Below are 15,901 nucleotides of genomic sequence, written 5' to 3'. Positions count from 1 at the left end.
CTCTGATAGCAATTATCCTAGAAAGTAGAAAGTAAATAACATTTTATAAATCAGCTATAACTTCTAAAAAGTGACATTATATTAAATTTTTAGTTTCCGATTCTTCAAATTCAAACGAAATCGTATTTCAAACTAAAATAATAATTTTTATTGTACATTGTTGGCCAACCTGCTGGAGATATTTGTTTACAAACATAAACTACCTTTGATTGTGACCACATTGTGACCAAATACTTTTGTGACGGGGACTATTGCATGGTTTGGGACTAAGTGATAAATAAGGCAAAAATATTTTTGAGATTTAAAGCTGGACTGACAACCCGCAAGTTGCTTGTACTCTCCACAATGCCTACAGAATTTACTAACCTAATTATAGAATTCAGGTAAAAATATAGTTTTTGATGAACTTTTGTTTGATTATAAGTGCAAACATGCGGTTGGGCTTTCACCCGGTGGCATACATTATTTTCTCAAACCTTGAATCTTTCTTCTAAATACTGTTGTTCGTCACAGTGATGACCATCACATTTCCGATACTTTCCCTCCAAGACCCCGCCATTCCCCGGCTCACTATATACGAATATTCTTGGTAATATTCTTACGTCGCTACTTTTCCATAAATTAAATAATAAATATTTTCAAATACTTTTTTTTCAAACACTAACAACATTTATTTATTTAACTTGAAAACAGCATTACTAAATTCCTTCTCATTTGTGAGAAATCAGAATTTAAAGCTTCCATTAAAATAACTGCATTGATGTGGCAGCTGCCATTTTTTGCTTTTCCGTGTCGGTCCGTTTGTTTATGTTTTGGAGAACTTGAGTCACATACTGAGAAGGGGTGAATAAGTTAGGTTAGCTATTAAAACATGGTGGATTATTTCACAGAATTTTTAATGTAGCTTACCTAACTTAATCATATATGGCCACACCATTTTAAATTATTTTAAATGTAGTTCAACAATTCTGTAATTTCTCTGGCACTTAAGTCTATGGTAAATATATGAAAGCTTATATGGACATCTTTCATGAACATTTGTATCCTATGTGTCCTATTGAACTAGCTCGTGTGAATGTAGAACTTCGGTGAACTTAGGAACTATTCGGGCCTCGGAATGGACTGGTGTTAATTGGTTGCTATGCTATGTGGTAATTCCTAAGCAACCATTAAAAATATTTTACAGTATATTTAATGTAGCTATACTAACCTAACCAACCATAATTTTTATTGTATTTTTAAGGAAGCTAACCTAACCTAATCGACCATTCTCACGTTTTGACTTAAGTTCTCCAACACATAAACACACAGACCTACACAGGAAAGCAAAAAATAGTGCCGGCCGCATCAATGCACCGGTACTGTATTGTAAGCTATAGGTGAAGGTCTTTTCTCAGAAACTAGTACAAATTTATCAACGCTGTTTTCAGGGTAAATACAGCATCTTTAGTGTTGAAAAAAAGTTTTTTCGGAATTTATTATTAATTTTTGGAAAATCAGCGACGTAAGAAAATTAACATATTCTTCCCTTTTGCGTTCTTCTCGCCACCTGGTTACCAGTTTGCAATGAGGGGGTACCAGAGGGAGTTGAGACCACGAGTGGAAGATGCAAAAGGTGGCGAGAAGAACGCAAAAGGGAAGAATATGTTAATTTTCTTATGTCGCGGATTTTCCAAAAATTAATAATAAATTCCGAAAAAACTTTTTTTGAACACTAAAGATGCTGTATTTACCCTGAAAACAGCGTTGATAAATTTGTACTCACTTCACCCTTTCCCCCTTCCCTTCTCATTCAAACACCCATGACCAATCGGTTTGCCAAATTCAACTCATGTACCTTTGTCACCAGATAGATGGCAGTGAGTATGTGGAGGAAAAGGAAAGGGGGAATGGGGGAGAGACATATACCATCACCTTTTTGTTCGGAAATGGGGACAACTCATATGGTCTTATTTGTATTAAAGAAGACAGCAATATTTTGATTACATATTTCTTTTGTGTGTGTGTATTTGAATGTCACCTGAACTGAGAACTAAATGTACCTGAAAGTACCGTACCAAAATGTACAGGTGAGTGTACTCCAATTGTTTGTATTATGACTGGCAACATTGATGGGTTCCAGCATCAACAGATTTCACTGGCTAGGCGTTCCCGCCATTGCTCACGTTTATGAACTCTGCATAAGCTGCTGTGAGCAGCACTCTGTGCAAGACTGTAATTGTTATTGAGAACACTGAACTTACTGGAGCTGTGGAGGTTGTGTAGTGTCAAGGAAATCAGATTATGTCACGTTATTAAATTAATCTGTTCTCTAACACACAGTTTTAGTTTGTCAGAGTAGAATCACATAAAATAAAGATTACCTCATATATTTCAGCATAATGCAAAGCAAAAATAATTTTCATGAAAATAATTAAATTATTTTTAAATCACGTAGTTTACCAACATGTTAATTTTTCTGGAAAAGATTTTTAAAATCAATTAACAAATAAAATCATAGAAATAAAAATAATATTTATACATACTAATTAAGTATCACTGCCAAATTGTTTCGAAACAATTGATAAAGGAGACAGATTATTTACTGTTCTTATTTGGTTGTTGCTGTTAGTAGCCGACGATTCATCGGTAATCTCAATGTTTGTAACTATAAACTGCTGTAACTATAAGCATACTCAGAATTTAATGTAAAAAAGGGGGGGGGGGGGGGGGGGGGGATTTGTTAGAACAACTTTGATCAATGTTGGCTTTCAAATTCTTTCCTATTTTCCTATTGTTGGTGGGAAAGATAGAGATTTTTTTTAGGATTTCAGGAGTGGGGGGGGATGGGATCCTCCTCTCTGTGTATGCCCCTGGCTGTTATCCATGAAAACTAAGTGAAACCTTGCTAGGGAGGGTAAAGAATAAATTATTCAATTATATCAATGTTCTTATGTGTGATGTTGTGTGTCTGACGTAAATGCATCAAATAAATTACTCACAAATGTAAGATACTGGTACTATAGTTTAATGACAGTATTCAGCATGTGTTGCATACTGTTTCAGGGGTGGTGCAGAGCTACTGTTTGGCAATAAGAAGAAACACTCCATCAGGCTACCTAAGGATACAAAACCTTGTAAGAAGCTCCCGTAATATCTGAGATGGTTTGTGGGATCAGTTACATTTAATTTAAGGGAATAAAACACTGAATTAGGGGGCAATTGTAAAGACAAAATATTTTTGGGATGTGAAGTTAGGCCTATATGTTTTGTTTCCATTTTGGAATAAAATCAATGTAATGTGTTACTGGTAACTAATTTGTAGTAAAAATGGGGCTACTTTGTAGTGATTTGTTCTTAGGAACAAAATTTTTTTAAAGCATTGCCATTGACACTGTTGCCTGATTTTTGGCATCCCTGAGTGTTTGGTTTGGAGCTCGCTTGCTCACTCTCATCGTTTGAGTGTGAACTACCTCACTGTCTGAACTCAAGGGAAAGAAGCTGAAAGGGAGATTGAGCGATGATGTTCACGTGCCACACCCTCGTGTCCACTTTTTGGTAGACATGTTGGTTTCTAAAGGTGTCAGATTTTTAGTTAAAAAAATTTCCACGCTTTGGATTATATTGTAAGTAAATATTTTTTAACTCTCAATAACGCCACCAGTTGATTTTAAATTCTATATACAGTAATATAATACACACTTTATCATGTATTATTTTTTATATCTTCTGACAATGCATCAGGTCCAACATGTAGTTTGCTATTTATTCCACGAGCATGCATTAACGTCCAATGCACCAAGGGTAAAGCCGAGGGATGGAAGTGAGAACTCGCCAGAGAGTGAACCGAGTTTTAGAGCGAGCGCCTTTTTTGAATTCGGACACGGCCGGCCGGAGACTGCTGCAGAGTTGGCACGTCTCTCCCACGTCACGCACGTGGTCTGTGTGTTCCAGCAACGCTGAAGCAGCTGCTGGTCTGGCTCAAGGACAACTTGCTGACGGAGCGGCTGGAGCTCTTCCTGCAGGGCGACACAGTGTTTGTACCCAGGGTTTCACCTTCTGCTTGACGTAATAGTAGGCTAGGGTTGCAATCGTTCTTGTGGCGGGTTGAGCAAGTCGGTTAAATGGAATTAGCTACCCACTAATTCTGATTTTTTCAAATACAGTAGTGTCTTGACTAACCGAAGTTCCTTATTATCTGAGCCGACATAAAGCGCCATCAATAGTGAGTAAAGACTTGAGGACATAGTTAATGAAGGTTAAAGAAAACTACCCTCAAAAATTACATATACTGGTTGGGCGTGACGTGAAAGGGTCTAACACTGATGAAAAACTGGAGGAACATCACCCTGAAAAATGATACCACTAAGCCAACCAAAAACCAAGGCGATATGCTTATAATATCCATATTATTGAGATTTTGCAGCAGTTCACATTAACTTGGTTAGTCAAGACTGTACTGTAGTAAGCCTTGGCTCACAGTGAACAGCTTCCACAATATATTCTACCAGGGTTGGCTGGTTTAAACCAAGTGGTTTTTTAAAAAAATAAATGGTTTTTTTAATAATGTTTTTTAAAATAAAATTTCTTAATTTTTTGAATGAAAGGTCTGATTTCACTCTAATGGCAACAAAAGTTAGCTCATTAACGTTTCTTGTGATTTACAAATACAAAATATTATTTACTAATCAAGATCTTATCATTTAAAATATCTGAATAAGTTGAAGTAGTGCTTTGTCAATATATTGCTGTGTTTTCAGGAGGCCAGGTATCTTGGTGCTAGTGAATGACGCTGACTGGGAATTGTTGGTAAGTGAACAAGATGCAGGATGGTGCCTGAAAATCTATTATCTACTTTTAAACACTACCAAAAAATTTGTGTGGTCAGTTCTCACACAATTTTATTCTAAATAAAATAGGTTCACCATAAACTACAGTATATTAATACCTATCAGTTTTAGCAGTTTATAAATCAAAACCAAACTTTCTGGCTTTCTGCCTTCATAGTGTTTCAGGTAAATATGTGACTCCACATCAGAATTTTTTTGGGGTTAGTGAAGTGGTCAAGTGAAAGCATAATGACAGTGGCTTCAGTTGAATTAGGCCCTTATTGTTTTCTGTTTACACTGACTATTGTTGAGAAGTAAGCTGCCTGTCCACCTTTCTTGCCCCTGATCCAGTGAATACTTAATTCAGTTTTTGAATGACTGGTAGAGGTAAAGTTCTTGCCTCAGGAGATCCACTGACCTGTCAATGGTTTGGTAGCCTGGTTTGGTTCACTCTGGAAGTAGTGTTAGTTTTTGGTTGTTTCGAGGGGTCGTGAGGGTTCCACGTATTCTAAGTTTGCTGATAATCCAAGTGTCAAGGATGTATTTGCTCTAAGATCAGAGCTGACATGACCATGTGAAAGTTAGATGATGCATCATTGGTGAATGTGATCTTATTGCTTTCAAGTTACAGAGTTAAGAGTTCACTACAGTGTTATGCCAGTGTTCCTCTGCCTCTAGTATCCAACTTCAAGATGAGTTTTCAGTGTTAATAAAAATGTCAACAAATCTCTAAGGCCTCTTAAAAAAATAAAACACCTAAGTGCCTATAAATAATTAAAATTTTATGTTGGTTTCCCAATAGATAGTTTAAGGTTTCTTGAACTCAAGCCTCTGAGCTGACATATGATAGGCCTACCTATACCAGTACACATTATGAAAACCCATTTTCGAATTATGCCATTAAACTTATTGAAAAAAATTGAACTCTAGAACACTAATGATGTTGCAGCTCAAAAGTAACATTTTGATTGTGAAGAAACTGTCCTTTTTATGATTCAGCTAAAATTCTGGTGGTAATACTCACCAGTGTTTTGGAAAGTTATGGAGGCCATAGTATAGACATAATCTGCCTAGCTGGTGGTCACTCAAACAGATTTTATGTTGTTTTTTTTTTTTTTCATGATTTTCACCTGTACCAATATATGAACAATGAATTTATTTTATTTCCACATTTTCTGAATTTGGTAGTACTGTTCTCTAGTGAAACATATTTGTGCTATAATCATAGCAACAGAAAGTTTTAAGTTTAATTTAATTTTAATTTGGCTGTTCATTTATTTTTGTATGAATTACAATCATTCAAGCTCAGAAAGCATATTACATTGGAACTTTAAATTAATTTTATAATAAAATTAATATTTCAGCATAAATTTTACATTATACAAATATTTTAACCTAAATTTTAACATGCACTGAAAAAATATTGTTGAAGAGGAATTTGTGCATTCTTAAAAAAAACTATTTTTCTTAATAGGACATTGTCATTGAAAATTTAAAGAATAAAAAAAATACCAGACACTCCATAAAGTGAAAAATTATTATGTGTTATCCATCCACAAAGTATTTTTCTTTAGTGTTTTATATTAAGTTATTAACCAAATATAATAGCAGGATTGTATGAGGTGCTATGGAACATAGAGGTGTAAGTAAAAAAAAATCCAGCTTTTTAGTTTGGTACATATTTCACATCTGAAATTTTAAAATTATTAGGTATTTGGTTTGGAAAACTATAATCTGAAAATTTTCTTGACTTACTCTTGAGCTTGACAAATACAGGACGCCAGGTCATCACAACACCTAAACTTTTCTTGCTGGCGACTAATTTCTGCAGAGATGCTAAATTATAGTGCACCAAACTCATGGCAATATTGCATGTTTACAACTAGAAACACTGCAGCGTGAAAACAGATGAGCATAGCAGGCGTGGCATTGCACTGACATTGTACTGTTTATTTGTAAGCTGCTTCAGGAAACTATAAAGACAGTTATGTCCATAAAAGCAAATCCCCGATATAAAATATAATAGGTAGTATCGTCTGTAAGCATTGTAGAGTATTGGTTCAAGGTCACAACTAAAGAGTAACTCAAACAGTTTTAGATAAGTGCGCAAATACTGCTGATGTCGTACGGACCGGAGGCCATTAAGCCCGGCCTCAACCCGCCAGTATTGGCTCCTGCTGGTGGAACGCACCCCTTGCAAACTCAACCCGGGTAAAAAAACCAAATTAGTTACGTAAGTACTCCCAGTGTATAAATTTTGTCACGGAACTGCACCTGATGCAAACAACTGATAATAATTCACTGAGTAAGCTCATCAAGCCATCCCCTTAAATTAACACGTGATAAGAAATGTGCATCGTAGAGCACGAGTGTTAGCCCCCTCTGGGCACAGTGTTTAATGAACGCCTTTAATTCTCATCGCGGCCTAGAGCCTTAATTTAAGTAGGAAACAAGGTGCTGAAGCAATATCCAGAACAAACCCACAAACATAAAAATAACCAGTTGTTTTTACCAACTAGTCAGTAGTCTTTAAGTTGACTCATCTTTTTAAATAATATTTTTTCTATTTCTTAAACTAAAGCTTTAATCAATATTTCATAATACATCTAATGTCAGCATTAATATTCAAACAAGGGTCATGTACAATTAACCAGTACGTTTTCAATTAAAAACCGAATAACAGTAATTTATTTTCTTCACTCGTGGTTTGGCGTGCGGCGGAACAGTTTCCCCCACCGTGCGACAGCCCCCTCCGGAGTCCAGATCAGCTCGCGGCCCGGAGTGGATGTGTTCGTGTGTTCGTTCCGTGGGGAACCTTCAATTTAGTAACTCACCAATTCTTCACTCTGGTATATGGTATAGTAGTCATGAACCAAATCCTTTGTAACGTCAATTCCCCACGCGACCCCGGGTCACTTTTTATGGTGCAGGGCTTAACCCGGTTGTCGTAATTCCTGCCTTAAGGCGACGGGCCACAGGGCCGCCTTAAGGTCGGTCACTTTACGGACCAGGCCAACTCCAGAACAACCAACCAACTCCCCCCTCTAACGGACTGCCTTAGGGAGAGACAATCATAATTAATCAAGAGTAGTGTTGTGTAATTTTGTGTATCAATTATGTCCAAATTATCAACCAAGAGTAGTGTCGTGCAACATCGTGTACCCAAATATGTCCGTTAATAAATATGTGTACCACACATTTTCAGTTCCAGTGCGTGTATTACATCTGTAGTTAGGCACCAGCCACCTTATGCTGAACAGGGAGTGTCACCATTGTCTAATAGCAGTTAATATAACCCTTAAGATACAGCCACCGAGTCTAGGGAAGCACTCTGAGGCCCATCGACCCATCCCATTGGTTAGACATACGAGCTAACCTGGTGCCCTCCTGGAAAAACAAACCATAAAGCACCACCAGCCCCTTAGACTCGCCGCGGGACTCGAACCCGAGACCCCGGCCAACGGCACTGCTTTGTTGTTTTCTTACTTGCAGTACAAAATAATGGCTCTTTTTTCCAATTAGTAGAGGATGAACTTATAAATTTTATTTGGCAACAGGATGGAGGCCCTCCCCATTAGAATCTCTTTGTACAAGAGTGGTTGAAGGTCGAAGCCCCTGATCGTTGGATTGTCTGTAATGGTTGACACTATCACACCCCAGACCACTTCGGCTAGCTCAAAATTCAGTCTAAAGTGGACATATATAACCACCTGCAAAAAAAAAATGATTTGGACGCTGAAAATTATTGCAGTTCCAGAAGAAATGTTACTATCATTGATTAGTATATTGGAATACCGTGTCTAACATACCAAACTGATATTAACATATTTTTATTGATACTTGAAAATTCACAGTCATTTTGTTTGCCAGCTTGCAACTACACAAAGCAGTACATTTAAAGTATAAAACTTTTTCACATGATGAAGTTCCGGGCTTCCAGTATAATACATAAATTAACTGTTTGCAGGTATTGAAAGGTAATTACTACTTTACAAGACAGTTCGCACTAATGTCCTGTTGTTACACACTAACTTACGGTACGAAGCAGCAGGACTAAATCTTCAGAACGAAGCTGCGATCACTCGAGCCTTTTTTTTTGCGATTACCAATGGCTGTGGTCAAAAATTCTATTTTCAAAGTCCAATTGATGAAAACAGGTCAATTTTACACGTGGAGCCTGGACCACAGCTGCAAAATATTCTCTAAACTCATATAATCTTATACTTTGTGAGCCATTGCCCAACATGCTGCCTATCAGTATCTCGTCCAGACAATGACTGACGAAACTCAGCACATTACCAAGCTGGCACAAAAATCTACTTAGCTGGGGACTTCCCTGAAAAACTGCCTTACCATTGGCTACATTTATTCTTACAATAACTATTTAGTACCTCCCCTCTTTGTGGACTTCCTTCGCTGTCACATGTCTCTGTCCCTCTTCCACACCTTCCATCTCTTTTTAATTTCACACAGAATTCTGGGATTCCCGTCAGATATTACCACACAACCTATACATGTATATCCCTCCAATGATGACGCAACTTACGAAACTATTGCATCAGCAAACAGCGTGCCCTCACACAAAGAACTGTACTACAAAAATAACAATGGAAAATTTTGCTATTGCACATTTTACGAACAAAGACAAATAAACAATTCTGAAGAATTATATTAAAGCATCTAAAAACTTAAATAAGTTGGCCAAACTAATTAAAAATCTATTTTAACGAATTTTTCGTAATTCAATAAAATGACTATCAGAAACATTAAAAAAGCATGAAACAATATAAATTCTTGTTATAAAACAAATGGTAAACACATAAATGTTTCTTAGGAAGAATAAAAACCCGTTACTTAAATTATATATGTTGTGACCGGGAGTAGCTGCTTGAATTCCGGTTCAGTACTAGGCAATAGGAAACCACTTTATTATCTGTTTTATTGTAAAATTATGACATATTATAACTTCGTAAATTATCAATACTAATATTATAAATGCGAAAGTAACTCTGTCTGTCTGTATGTCTGTATGTTTGTTTGTTTGTTTGTTACCTTTTCCCGGCTGAACGGCTAAACGGATCGTAATGAAATTTGGCAAGGAGATAGATTATATCTTGGGGATGGACATAGGCTATTTTTTGTCTAAAAAAATAATATTTTAACGGGTTAAAAAAATATATCTTAATTTTATGTAATGTGTGTCATATATATACAAACTGTTAGTGTCATTCCTCTGTGTCTTCCGAGCAATAGCTTTCAAGCCATTACGTTACGTTTTGCTATTGTAAGGAATTAAGTAGAGAGTAAGAAAAATTAAAGCTCTGCATCGTAGTACCTCAATACACCAGTAGATGTCACTCTTAGTTTTCTTATTAATCGTTTTATAGTTTGCACATCCTAACTAATATTATAAAAGTGAGTGTTTGTTTGCTATGCCATGAAATTTTGCATAGAGATAATTTATGGGCTGGAGAGTGAAATAGGCTCATTTTTATGTACGAATCCAGTGAAATTTTGTAAATACCTCTAAAAATACGTATTTTTCTATTGTTACATTTTGTTTGGTTGATCGCAAGGTAAATTTATTTATATATGTTTTTTTTTTATTTAATTTCTTCTATATATATATTTTCTCCCTACCTATGGCACCCATAATTCTTTTAAATTTTATGTGTATGTTTTCAATGTCATTTGAGTAGTACAATTTTTTTTTGTCAAATTGGTCATTATTTATACTTTCTGTTTCATTTTGGAAACACGTTTTTTAAGGTATTATGACAAATAAAAATAAATTAGTTTCACTAACATTCTTAGGTTTTTATTGTGTGGATAGTTTCAAGTTTAATATTATGTAGGTACATAAATTCTTAAACTTGTAAATTTCTTCGAAATTTATTCATAGGTTGGTAGGGCCTACTAATTTTTTCTATTTGTCAATATTTTTATTTTTTTACAGTACCTACTTATTTGCAAGGAGTTTGGTTTAGTGTTTATAATTTATCTGCTGAGCGTCAAGCCTCTCTTAGGGCTGCCGAGACCCAAGACCAGATATTTGTCAATTATGTAATATATTGTTGAAAAATTTGAAATATACTATTTCAGGTAGGTTGATTTTTTTCATTAATTAGAGTAGTTATGTTAATTGCCTTCTTCCTTCATTTCATATTAAACATTATGTTTGGTTGAGTGTGAGATAATTTTATTTATGTATGTTTTAATTTCATTTAATTTCTTATATATATTTTTACCTACCTACTTATATTAAATTTCAGGTGGATGTTAACATTGTCATTCGAGTAGTACAAATTTTTTTGTCAAATTGGTAGTTATATTTATACATTTTGTTTCATTTTGGACTATGTTTTTTTGTACTTAATTCAAAGATTTGTGGTGTGTACAGGGAGTGAAATCTCTATTAATTTCTATACTCCTTTGGATAAGCGGAATATGGCCACCACAGTTTTATATATAAACAAATCCTATAAATGTTTTAAACATTATGGCTTAAATAAAAAATATTTTCACAAACATCCTTTGTTTTTTTTTTTGGTGTGTTTAGTTTGAAGTTTAATATTATGTATATACGTAAATTCTTAAATATAAAGTTATTTATTTAGAAAATTATTCATAGGTAGGTAATAAGTTTTTCTATTTGTCCATATTGTTATTATGGTAGATAGGTGTACAGTCAATGCCTACATTCTTATATTCCTTTATATCTCTTTCAATTTGGAGTGTTTCCGAGCCATTCGGGATCCCCAACATCACTCCCCCCCCTCTGAGGTCAAAGCCCCAAAATTTTGAAAGTTTGAAAAATTTTAAAACTCTTTCTCTTTCTATTTTAAGTGATTCCGAGCTATTCAGGATCCTCTAAACCCCCCCCCCCCCTCCCTCTGGGGACAAAGCCCTAAAACTTCGAAAATTTCAGGAATTTCAAATATCTATTCTTTTGAGATGGAGTGTTACAAAACATTCGAGGTCCTGAACCTACACCCTCCCCCCCCCCCCCCGCCCCCCTTGCTTTAAAGTGAAAGCCCCAAAATTTCGAAAAATTGGAGGAAATTGTATTAAAATTAAGTCATTACGAACTAAAGTGTAGGGGGCATGGTGGAACTTTTACCCAAAGTCGACTTCCCCATCAAATTTTAAGGGGGGGGGGAATGCAATACCCCAAAATTTTGAATCATTTAAAAAAATTGCTTAAATTTAAGTATACTTTTTTACTATTTGGAGTGTTTCCGAGCCATTCGGGGTCCTCAAACTACCCTCCCCCACAAGGGGTCAAAACCCAATAATTCAAAAATTTCCAAAAATTTCCAAAATCTATTCTCTTTCGATTTGGAGTATTTACGAACCATCCGGGGTCCTCAACAACACCCCCCCCCCCCCTCATCATCACCCCCCCCCCTCAACATCACACACCCCCCCCCCTCAGGGGTCAAAGCTCCAAATTTAGAAAATTTCAAAAATAATTCTCTTTAGATTTTTAGTGTTTCCCAGCCATTCAGGGTCCTCAAAATCACCCCTCCCCCTCTGGGGACAAAGCCCCAAAATTTAGAAAATTTCAGGCATTTCAATTATTTATTCTTTCGAGATGGAGTGTTCCGAACAATTCGAGTTCCAGAACCTTCCCCCCCCCCCCCCCCCCCCTTCCTCTAAAGTGAAAGCCTCAAAATTTCGAATAATTGGAGGAAATAGTATTAAAATTAAGTCATTATGAACTAAAGAGTCCGGGGCATGGTGGAAAATTTACCCAAACATGTCTTATCCATCAAAATTGGTGGAAGGGGGGAGGGGGATAATGCAAAAACCTAAAATTTCGAAAAATTTCAAATATTTTTTAAATACCTATATACTTTTTTTTTTTTGATTTGGAGTGTTTCATAGCCATTCGGGGTCCTCAATTTAACCTCCCTCTACAAGGAGTCAAAGACCCAAAATATCGAAGTTTTAAAAATTTCAAAAATCTATTCTCTTTAGATTTTGAGTGTTTCCGAGCCATTCAGGGTCCTCAACAACCCCCTCCTCTAGGGAAACGCCCCAAAATTTCGAACATTTCATAAATTTCAAATATCTGTTCTTTTTCGAGAGATAGAGATAGAGAGATACATATATATATGTACATAGAGATAAATATATATATTTAGAGAGATGGATAGATGATTTTTATATGTGTTACTACTTCAAACATATTACAAAACAAAACTGAATGAGGCATTGCAATTCATGCCGAGCATTAGCTAGATAATGGAATCTTTTCAATATTAGTAATCTATTATTTTTCAGCTTTTTCTATAGTGCTTTATATAGTCTAGATTACATACAGACCACCATATTTTACATATATACTGGTAAATAACTATACACTGGCAGAACGTCTGTCGGGATCTGAAAGTGATAAAAATTATTTTGCACACTTGACATTCAAGTTAAGAAGACAGTTACTAACTACATCTGATTTCGAAAAAGGTCCTCCTCACCCTGTGTTCATCTGGGCAACGTCGGGTACTGTAGCTAGTAAGATAAAAAACGTAGTTTGTAGTGATTCATGTGGACAAGCACACAGGCAGTCGGCAGGCTGATGTGCAGAGGATGTTTGTACAAACCTTACTGATGTCAAGGAACCACTTATCAGCAGCCATGTCAATAAACATGTTTACTTGTTTGATGCCCTGTGCAAATGGACGGATGGATCTGCGTGTGTGTCAATGGAACCATGGGAGCTTCATGAAGACACCGGCCTCGTGACTGGAGGCGACCCTCTGAAGTTTGTTTGGTTGCGAGTGGTTGCCAAGACGAGGTTGGTTGAGGCTAGGGAACATACTCACTCGGGTTCTGGGCATGTCGGAAGACAGACATGTCATGTAGATGTCCTGTAACCATAGCGTAGTTAGTTAATTAAAGTGAGGAATAAATGAGTCTTCCAGTTGATGATGGCAGTTGTAGTTACTTCTCTGGGGTACCAATCCCTTAAACTTGGTGACAAAAAACATCCGCTCGGTGTTCAAACCCTGAATGGTCCGGCTGCGACCATATCTTAGTTTCAACAGCAGCTGGACACAACATATAAAAGAAAACTAACCTTAGCATTTACTACAAGATAACCTGATTAATTGTAAATTAAACTATTTAGGAAGAGCAGTAACCTGGGTTTCTACAAGACAACAGAGCTTTTTTTCACTGGCATTCACGTTCACCTGTCATAATGCCATGCAATTTTTTTTTCCTTTGGGGCTTTATGAAAGATTGTGTTTATGTTCCGCCACTTCCTAATGATTTGCTTCCATTACCCCAGACGTGATAACCAGAGTGTGGGAAGAATTGGACTTTAGGTTGGATGTGTGCCATATAACTAAAACTGAACATATTGAACATTTAAAAAAATAAAAAATTAAAACTAGGTTAGTTTACCTTCAATTTGATGTATGATTTGTTGTAAATAGTCTAAATTAAACTGTTATAATATATGTACCATCGAAACTCGAACATTCTTTTTTGGGCATGCCTATAATCTAAATATGCAGAAGACTGTAAGACTGGCTCCTAAACTTTCAGAGATTTTGTAGAGGCCTGACTTACACCACAATATTCTCGAGGCCCTCATATCTTATATGTTATTAAAAAAAATCTTTAGAATTATACACTTCATTTTAAAAAATGGTATGAAATTTGTTTTGCTTTTTAAATAATTTGAGCCTTGTTTCAGTACAAAAGTGATGTGAAATTCTACAGGTACCTTTTTATTTTTTCCACAGGGCCAGTTGAACTATGAGTTAAAAGAAAATGACAACGTGCTCTTTATCTCAACACTTCATGGAGGATGAATACCTCTTCGATCCTACAATGATAAATTGATTGTCCTGTTACAAAAATTTTTTTTTCCATGCAAGTGGTGCTGAACTGAAGGAACTGCAAATAAGTTATATTGTTGGGAAGTTTGGAATGTGGGTTAAAGTCAGGCTGAAGCAGTTTGTTCAGTTACGTATTGTGACTGTGGATTTTTGTTGATTTTACTGTAAAATCTTTTATAAATTTTTATTGCCTTTCCGCGCATGTGAGTCAAAATAGCAAATTGTAAAAGCCCTGCGCCAATAGGATGGTTGGCTGTGCTGCCATGTACTGCTCTCAAACTTAAAATTTGATTGACTTTGCCACACTTGACATCACTCTGACCGACTGCGCGGCTTCGTGCTGTGACACAGTGGTGGAGACAGCCACTTTTATCTTGTGGGTGTCAGATGGTCAGCTGCGTGCCAGCAAGGCACACATGATTCGTCATTTTTTCTGGACTGCTTAAATCAGATTCTTACCAGTTGTATGCAGGTGCAATGAAAGACATATTTTCTAGTGATTTCAGATTAATACAGCTGATTAAAACATATCTAAATATTTTTATAAGACCAAAAAATATTTACTGCAAATTAATGTACATATACAATTAATAACATGGAAAAAATGTTTGGCCACATTTATATCTACAACTCAAATGATTTGTTGCGTGGAAAATGTTGCAAATATATAGGTTTTTTTTATTAATGATTAGTTATGATTGAAAAGTGCAAAAACATTAACAATGCTTAAAAATAGTGGCATCTGTCTTGTTTTTAGTTTATGTATGTGCCAATCAAATCTTTAAATCGCATCAAATCCTTAGTTTTCAAAGGATTTGAAGAAAAAAATATTTGAGGAAATAAAGTAAATTAAAGATTCAACACTGATAATCTCTGAAGTTGGTCAATTTTTTTTCTTAATACCTCTTCTGTTACCATTTCCCTTAACATGTAATTATACAAATAAAATTACAATATGTATTCATAATGTAAACCTATTTTGAGAAACTACCAATTAAATAGTATAATGTTTCAAAACCATAGTTATTGTTTTCATTTATTGTACTTTTTTATTTTATTTTAGACCCTTGAGACATTAATTTGGATTTGAAAGGTATATTCGGGGTACTCTCTAGGATTCGAATTTGAGACTTTTATTTGAGAAAATTTTAATATGACCCCATCACTAATTTGGTTATATACTATAACAGCTCTGCTATTTATTTACTTCAACATCATACAAACATGTCATTAAAGGGCCAG

The 15,901-nt window shown here is 35.6% G+C and overlaps 1 protein-coding gene across 2 annotated transcripts; it reads left to right on the top strand.

Moving 5' to 3' along the window:
* The first annotated feature begins 169 nt into the window (after nucleotides 1-169).
* On the top strand, nucleotides 170-14,914 carry LOC134541971 (ubiquitin-related modifier 1). Of its 2 annotated transcripts, none has more exons than XM_063385734.1 (5): nucleotides 170-383; nucleotides 3,046-3,116; nucleotides 3,934-4,015; nucleotides 4,740-4,788; nucleotides 14,564-14,914. In XM_063385734.1, the coding sequence occupies exons 1-5, from the start codon at nucleotides 346-348 to the stop codon at nucleotides 14,630-14,632; spliced, it is 309 nt and encodes a 102-aa protein (XP_063241804.1). In that variant the 5' UTR covers nucleotides 170-345; the 3' UTR covers nucleotides 14,633-14,914. The 2 variants fall into 2 exon arrangements, with proteins under 2 accessions (XP_063241804.1, XP_063241805.1); XM_063385735.1 differs by lacking the exon at nucleotides 170-383 and adding an exon at nucleotides 1,732-2,069.
* Nucleotides 14,915-15,901: the final 987 nt, after the last annotated feature.

Source organism: Bacillus rossius, assembly GCF_032445375.1.
Source record: "Bacillus rossius redtenbacheri isolate Brsri chromosome 4 unlocalized genomic scaffold, Brsri_v3 Brsri_v3_scf4_2, whole genome shotgun sequence".
In the NCBI taxonomy this organism is placed as follows: Eukaryota; Metazoa; Arthropoda; class Insecta; order Phasmatodea; family Bacillidae; genus Bacillus; species Bacillus rossius.
Note: the sequence above shows the minus strand (reverse complement) of the source record. Positions and strands in the feature narration are given on the sequence as shown.